Source organism: Vigna radiata, chromosome 5 (assembly GCF_000741045.1).
Source record: "Vigna radiata var. radiata cultivar VC1973A chromosome 5, Vradiata_ver6, whole genome shotgun sequence".
Taxonomy (NCBI): Eukaryota; Viridiplantae; Streptophyta; class Magnoliopsida; order Fabales; family Fabaceae; genus Vigna; species Vigna radiata.
In genome coordinates this window covers 3,583,352-3,592,333 of record NC_028355.1, presented here as the reverse complement: position 1 = coordinate 3,592,333, position 8,982 = coordinate 3,583,352, and the positions used below count along the sequence as shown (strand labels likewise).

Here is an 8,982-nt window from a genome sequence, read left to right as displayed (position 1 = left end):
CTGTGTTGAAGTCCAACACCATACGGTAGCGTTTTATTGATAAGACACGTTTATAATTAGATAACTTGTTTTTTCCATTTTACTAATTCAAATTAAAAATAAATGACAGTAGTCCTTTTTTCTTCAACCAGATAAAAAAAAAAACTATAAACGCATAAGTAAATTATTTTTTCCTTTTTTATTTTCTTTTCAATATACTAACCCGCTCTCCCACATTAGTTTAAGGAAAATGATATTTTAACACTATTTTTTGACACCATTTTGACACTGTACACGTGTCAAAATGTGATTGGATGATTTCAAATTAAAAAAACAAACTTTGATTTTTCTCTTCCAAATATACCCATGCCTCAACTTTTTTAATTTGAAATCATCCAATCATATTTTGACACGTGTGCAGTGTCAAAATGGTGTCAAAAAAATGATGTTAAAATATCATTTTCCTTAGTTTAAATCATTCAAAACAAATAGTCATATCCAAGCTGATGTGTATAGTTGATGCCCAGAAACAAACACATACTAAGAACATAAAAATGAAACAACACATTAAAATCAAAATGCACTTCTACACAAAAGCTATAGAAAAAAATAAAATAATTTTTTTTTACAACTACGGTCATCATCGATTAAAAAGAAAAGGAAAATGTCATTTGCCATCAGTTACTATTTTTGATAACTCTTTATATAATAAAATGACCATATAAAAGTAATCTTTTCTATTTTAAAAAATAATTATAATAAATCATAATGTCAAATAAAAATAAAAATATTCGATATCAAAATATTATTACAAAAAAAATCAATACATTTATCAATAATTTTATTAAAAATTAATAATATTTTAAAATACATAAACTTTTTATATGTATTATTGTTTATTATTTTTTATTTTACAAATATAAATATTCTTGTTTTATAAATAAATATGTGTTATTGTATCATTAGTTATTCTTGAGTTTTAGGTGGCTTTCTTAGCTTTTTGAAAAGTGGGGACACTTAATAACCACAACTTAACTACAACTTTTAATATTTTAAAAGTTTGTCTTATATATAAAATTGATGTAAAAAAATCTAAAACTTAATTAAGCAGACAGAATTAAAATTAAATATGCTTACTTTTTGTGTTTGGAGATGGTGGTGTAATTTTGGTGGATTTTAGATAAAAATTTGCGTATAATTTAATGAATATGATAAATTAAAAAACAAATATTTTAATGGATAAATTTTAATGGTGATATAAACTTAAATACAAATAGTGAAAATTATGTCAGAATGAAATTAAAGTTATTATTATTTATATTATAACTATTTATTTTATATAGAGAGAGATAAGCGCTATGGAAATGAAGGTGCAGAAATTTAATTATGAAAAAAAATATATTTTGACCTAATTTTTTTTTAGAATATTTAACACTGTTCTTTATTTTTTTAAAAAATTATCAAAATTTATTTTTTTAAGACTATTTTACCTTTATTATATATGTAAAATGAATGTTATGTAAATATCTGCTATACTATATATCCTTAATCTTAATCATGAAATGTATTTCTCACCATTTTTCTTCAATAATGATGCAACCTGAGAACATTTCCTTGCAAAATCTGGACTCTTAAATAGGCGCAAACTACTAACACACTGGCCTTTCTTCCTTAATAAAGATAAACAGTACTAAAACCGACAAAGAAGGGTTTAATGTACAAATATCATTCTGCATTAATATAAAACTAAGTGAAAAAACAAAGAACCGAAAGCAAAAACAACTAGAGACTACGTAGAAGAGACGACCCCATCTTCCAACCTGTTCAACTCCCTTTCGGCACAACGCTGCGCCTCAAATTCCTTAGCTGTGTCATAAGAAGCATGCAACCCGAAGAGGACATAGTAAACCAAGAGAAGCACAGTCCAAAGACCAAACCTAACAAACGAACCTTTATCTATAGATCCAAGAAGGAATATGTTGACAAAAATAGATATGGAAGGTAGCCATGGAACCAAAGGCACCCCCCAAAGTTTTGGCTCCTTTGCCTGTGGAACCACAAACCAAAGCCCTCCTGTAGCCAATATCCAAATTGGACAAAGAATAACATAACCAATCCAACCATCACTTACTGCCCAATAAGATGAAATCCCACATGAAGAGACAATGATCACCACAATGAACACAATGAGCTTGATTTGGTTCCCCTTTGTTGTGACTCCACTGGAGTAGTACCTACGCACAAGGAGAGCAACTGCCACCAACGTGAAGATGAAGAGAGTGGAAATTGACAAGAGGTTAGAGAGAATCTCAAGTTCAGTGAAGAAACCAATCACAGCTGAGATCAGAACCAGGGAAATTGTGGCATTCACAGGTGTCCCAGTGCGCTCATTCACCAAAGCAAACCAAGGAGGCATCATGTGTGTACGTGAAATGTGAGTCAGATACCGAGCTTGACCCACAGTAGTCACCAACAACACTGTGGTCATTCCCTGCAAAGCCCCCAATGAAACAATGTACTTAGCCCAATCCCACCCTATGGCACTGAACGCAACCGAAAAGGGTGCATCCACGTCAATATTGGTATACGGTTGCATGAGGCACAGTGTGGCTGCAAGCAAGCAATATGCCGCTGTGGCTATCACCATTGAACCTACAAGCCCAATTGGAATGTCCCTTGAAGGGTTCTTGGTTTCTTCAGCCATGGTTGCAACAGCATCGAACCCCACATAGGCAAAGTAGAGCACAGCCGAAGCTTGGAAGACGCCCCTAACACCGAAGGGTGCAAAGGGTACGTAGTTTTGAGGCTTGGCATGGACAAGACCTGCTATGACTATGAAGACAAGGATGACTGTGTGTACGACTGAGGCAACGTAGTTGAAGATTGAAGAGCCTTTGGTGCTGTAAACCGCAAGGATGCATACGAGTGCAAGGATCACGACAGCTATAGGGTCAAGGTGGCCATAATCAGGGTTCATGTTATGCATGACTATGCGAAAATCATCAGGGTTTTTGTTGCAGAGGGTGGCGAAGTATGAGGTCCATGACCTTGCCACTGCGGCACAACTTATTACGTACTCAAGAAGGATGTTTCCTGCAGCTATGAAGGCCACAAAGTCTCCTAGCTCCACTCTTAAGTAGGCAAATGAACCACCTAAGGAAAAAATGAGAAACAAAACAAGGAGAAAGTTGATGGCAAATTCAACAACATTATTGATTCATGATGTATTACGATAAATGCTCGTGTTAAAAGTAATCAAGCTTTTCTTTTGCTGTATTATTTTATTGCTTAAATATTTTAGTTTATGATTTTTAATCGTGAGGACCAAATTAGCATATTTATTAGAAATTTAATCATATTTAAGTCCCTTAAATTAAAATAATTTTAACCTTTTAACTTAAAAAAATTATGGAAAATTTTTTTTTAAGAGGTTAAAAAAAATTTATTTCAAAATACAAAAAAACCCTAATTAAATCTATGGAGGTATCAATTTGAATATTCAACAAAATTAACCAAAAAGTTATTTTATTATCCATTTTACGTGATTTTTTTAATATAAAACAAAACAGAAAAATGGTAATATATAAATATACCAAAAAGTTACATATACACCGACTTGAAATTACAAAGTAATGTTAAAAGAATAATAATATCATAACATATTTTCATTTCACAAAGTAATGTTAAAAGAATAATAATATCATAACATATTTTCATTTCACACAATGTCAAAAAAAATATAAAGTTTTATACTTTAAAAAAAAGAAAATAAAAGTAAGTAAAAATGAATGTAAAAAATTTAAATGTGTGAAAGAATATTTTTCTTTTATTAAAATATATAACTTTTTTTAAATGACATATATTTTGCATTCTCTCTTAGGATTGTAGGCTTAAATTAATACGTTTAACTAACAAGGATTGACCCACATACATAATTATGTTGATAAATGATTCATCATGTTATTGCAACGATTATGAACTTTAAATGGTTAAGACTTTTTAATATGATTACTTGAAATTTGAAATTTATGTTTGAATGTATTACAATTTACATTTTGAAAAATAAATTTAATAACCAATAATTATATAAGTTTAATTAATACAGTACACAAATTGAACTCTGTGATTAAAAAAAATATATGTGAAGACCCCTGGGGGAAGTGTGAAGGTGTCCATTTATTGTTTTTTATAACCCTAATTAAAAAATCAGAACAGAGGTTGTTATGAAAACTAAAACCAGTGAACTAGAAAGAACTGGTAAGCAGTGTAGGAAAGAGTCACGCACCGGCAACAGGGATTTCGACGGCAAACTCGGTGTAACAGAAAACGGACAGCATGGCGGAGAAACCGGACACGACGTACGACAAGATGACGGCGGGACCGGCGGTGTTCCTAGCCTCCAATCCGGTGAGGACGAATATTCCGGCGCCGACGACGGAGCCGACGCCGAGCCAGATGAGGTCCCACCAGTTGAGCGTCTTCTTCATCTGATGGCTGCTTCGCGTCGTCATCTCGCTGATCTCCGCTCGCTCGCTGGATCGCGTGAGAAATCGGTCCTTCAGTCTCCTCGGCGTCTCCAGCAGCGCCGTCGTGTAGTTCTCCCAGCTCTTGAACGATTCCTCCGGGAGGAAGTCATTTTTCCGAATCGTGCAACAACTCCTCTTTCGCACTCCTCCTCCTCCTTCCATCGGTATCACTATGCGTTTCGGTACCAAACTTTCTTTTTTATCTGTGTTTCTGGTAGCAGAAGCTCGCTCGCTCACTCGCTATGTAAGGTGTTTCTTTCTGTTATGAAATCCTAAAACTTTGCACCTCTCCTATCCATGCACCCACTTAGGTGTCAATTTTAATAATATTTTACTTTTAAATTTTAATTGTTTTTTTTTTATACCGGACCAATTACTATAATTAGTTATATATGAGCATATTTAAATAGGTCTATCCAAAGATGAAGATGATATTTTAACCACATTAAAATAAGAGAAATACGCAACCTATTTTTCACAAATATCTGGGCAGAAAAGACTCTTTCCACGACTGTAGTGGCAACCAGTAAAATCATTATTAACTTCAAAAACAAGGTAAACTAATAGATAAACAATTTATATACATAGATTTAACCAATTTGTTAAAATGATTAATTATTCTTTTCAGAGATGAAAATTCTACATTACTGGGCATATCAATGATGTAAGTTTCAAGTTGATTATCAAGCATCACTAAATCAATTGTAAATAATTCATATATACATAAAACTTTGCAAATTCAATTAGCTTTGACTTATCAAGAATAGAGAATAAATTGGTATAGGATTCAAACAATTCATGCATAGAAGCTACCGAGTATTTGTCTATGTAAAACGACCATTAGTTCTTTTGAAATTGCATGTCCTTAATAATATAAAATAATTCAACACGATGCTATGTTGTTCAACAATATAAAATAATCCAATACGATAATGATGATCAGTTGTGATAGCTTGAGCTTTACCTCCACGCCATGTTCTACTTCTAAGAAAAAGAAATGTTTTCCATATTAATGGAATGCTTATAGTTTGCAATGGTAGCTTTATGATGTTAACCAAATTTATAACATTGATTATGTATTGATATTTTGCAATGTGACGATTCATTTAAAATACCAAAGACAGTTTTCACCAAATGCAATGTGAATTCAAAATAAAATTCCTCTAGAAAATGTAAAAGACTATTTGCTTCGGCTTTTTAATCTTCATTTCATCCACATTCTTTTATAATTTAAAAACATTAATTATAGAAGAATACATCCATATCACATTGATCAAAGTTACAGTGTTAATCCCAACAAGTATCAACCTTGATCAAATTCCCTTTGCATGTTCCTAGCACCGTCATAACCTTATCCACGAATCTTCATATACTAAGCTCATGTTTACAAAACAATTCATCAATTTCATTTTCAATAATAAAATTGTAGTATCTTTAACATGAATTATAAAAAAAAAAAGAGATTTATCCACAGCCCAAATCCTTTGATAATAACCAAAAGCCGTTGATAAAATGTAATTACCAACGACCTTGTGACGGCCAAAAAGCCGTCAGTTATATGTGTGTCAGAAATATTACCAGCGATCTTTTACCCTTCGGTAATTATTAAGGACCAAAAGCCATTGGGTAACACCACCTCATGATGGAGCCCAATGCAAGTTTGTCTTCATTATCCAAAATTTATCGTTTTTTACTTAATGATTGTATACATTAAATGTTAATTAAAATAATGATTGTATACATTAAATATCAATTAAAATAATAAATATATACATTAAATGTCAATTAAAATAATAAATGTAATATATATATGTATATATATATATATATATATATATCACAATTAATTAAAATAAATAAAATAAATATAAAACGGAGATGATGAAACTTAGTAAATAAAATTTTGGTTTAAGTGCTTCTTTTGTCCTTAGTTTGGTTGAAGTGTGTCAAATTCGTCCTCCTTTTAGAAAAATGTCAATTTCATCCTTATATAGAAAAAATTTGTGTCAATCAAGTCATCTCCGTTAATAATCATTGTTTTCAAAACTCACTTTATCCACTACAAAATCAGGGATTGGACCCATGAGGTGGTTATTATTCAAAGGAAAATAAAATTTTAACACCATTTTTTGACACCATTTTGACACTGCACACGTGTCAAAATGTGGTTGGACGATTTCAAATTAAAAAAAAAACTTTGGTTTTTTTCTTCCAAACATACCCCTGTCTCAACTTTTTTAATTTGAAATCGTCCAATCACATTTTGACACATGTGCAGTGTCAAAATAGTGTCAAAAAATGGTGTTAAAATATCATTTTCCTTATTCAAAACTCACTTTAAGTTTTTAACACCATTAGTTTGTTTTTATTATTCAAAACTCACTTTAAGTTTTTAACACCATTAGTTTGTTTTTAACAGAGATGACTTGATTGACACAAATTTTTTCTATATGAGGATGAAATTGACATTTTTCTAAAAGAGGGACGAATTTGACACACTTCAACCAAACTGGAGACAAAAAAGGAATGAAACCTAAAATTTTCTACATTGGATAGCCAAACCAAAAGAAGAAAAAGACAAATGTAAAAAAGGATAGACATTGTATCCAGGCTACACCATAATATATACACTCAAGAATAAACTAGTCCACTCCGTTCCTATACTAAGTGGGCTTTACAGTTACATTCATTCAAGCATGAATGCCTAACGTCTCAACAGTTACCTTCTTGGTGCCATATAAAGATATCTACATCACATGGAACTTCACCCAAACGAATCCAAAGTACCAAAGGTTCTGCAAAAATATCAATCACTGGAAGCTTAGACAAAATCCTATTGAAACATATCTCCTTGCTTTTACTTGATGAATAACTTATACTCTTGGTCAATCTGTAGTTCTTCGTGAATCTAATACTCACACTGCCAAAATCCAAGTTTTTACTGATTCGTCTAACAAGTTTCTTCGTATTTACATCATGCATCATGTTTTGCTCATCCAGTGTCAATAATGATAATACTGCATATGTCGGCAAAACAAACAAAAAAATAAATTGGCAGTTTTCATACCTATAAGAACCCCTTTTTAACTTCGAAGTGTTTGGTAGGCAATTAAATTTTCATTCCTGTGCATAAAAAATTATGTTTTCCCCTTGGTGCATTTCTTACATATATCAACTAATTCAAACCATTCTGTTTAACATGAAGTCATGGGCCAAAAGGGGCAAATTGTACCACTTTATCAAACGGCTTGACACATCTTTCCTCATCTTTGCTAAGGTTCTGGTGAAGAGCCACCATTCTGCTGTAACATTTGATTTATTATTAACAGTTGCAATATAACCATTAGCCTCAACTAAGCTTAATTCATGAAGAATAACTAAATTATTTCATTTACTATTAATTTGGTTTCATATTGAATAATAACTAAATTATTTCATTAAAAAAATTAAATTGAATCAAAGTTATAAATATGAAAAAAAAAAATTGGATCAAAGTTAGAAATATGGAACTAAATTGAAAACAATCATTAATNTTGACAGTAAGTAATAGTGACATATAACAACTTTTGTTTTCTTAAAATTGAAAATTTCATCAATTCACTAGTATCTAGTGAATAGGGCATTAATCTCAATCTAACAAAAAAATGAAATTGAATCGTTTAGAAAAATAAAAAAAGTAAATTGAAGAAAAAATATGAGCACAAAATCAAACTAACCGAACAAATATAAAGACTAGATATACACTTAAGAATTGTGACTTTTTAATAAAGCTAAATTTCGTTACTCTTTTACATTTCGCCTTCCGTAGCCATGCATTTTTTTTTTTTCTTTTGGATGTAATAATTAATACTATCTGTATGTAATTATTTTATTTAATATAACATGTATTCCTTCTTTTATATCTAAAAGAATTAGAAAAAAAAATACTTATTATATGCCGAAAATTGAAAGTATTTTAAGTTAAACATAGATAAAAAAAACTATAAGTAGTTTTAAAAATATAAATTATAAATATTTAATAATTTTATAATTTTTTTCATTGGAGGAAAACTATAATCTCTGTGATATTGGAAAACAAATTATACTACGATCGTTTAAAAGTGTAATCAATATGTACGTATTGCTTTGATTAATAGTTTATAATTTCATCACTAAACTTATCATGAACTATTTTTTCCCAAAGTTTATATATATATATATATATATATATATATATATATATATATATATAGATAGATAGATAGATATAGAGATAGATAGATATATATAAATAGGTTCGGAGGTCCCTATATTCGGGGGTTTGTTTCAATTGGATCCTCCAATTTTGAAAATGATTAATTAGGTTCTAATTTTGTCAATTTGATTGAATAAGACCCTTTCCATTAACTGCAGATAATGCCGTGAAGTTTTTTAACATGTGACACTTTGACGCTTCCAGATGGGACAATTTCAAGTACATAGGTGAATTAAAAAATTT

At 30.6% G+C, this 8,982-nt stretch overlaps 1 protein-coding gene across 1 annotated transcript; it reads right to left on the bottom strand.

Moving 5' to 3' along the window:
• Positions 1–1,768: 1,768 nt before the first annotated feature.
• LOC106760079 (cationic amino acid transporter 1-like) lies at positions 1,769–4,796 on the bottom strand. The gene is made up of 2 exons (XM_014643514.2): positions 4,265–4,796; positions 1,769–3,132 (listed from the first exon to the last, which is right to left on the bottom strand). The coding sequence occupies exons 1-2, from the start codon at positions 4,665–4,667 to the stop codon at positions 1,769–1,771; spliced, it is 1,767 nt and encodes a 588-aa protein (XP_014499000.2). The 5' UTR covers positions 4,668–4,796.
• Between the last annotated feature and the right edge of the window lie 4,186 nt (positions 4,797–8,982).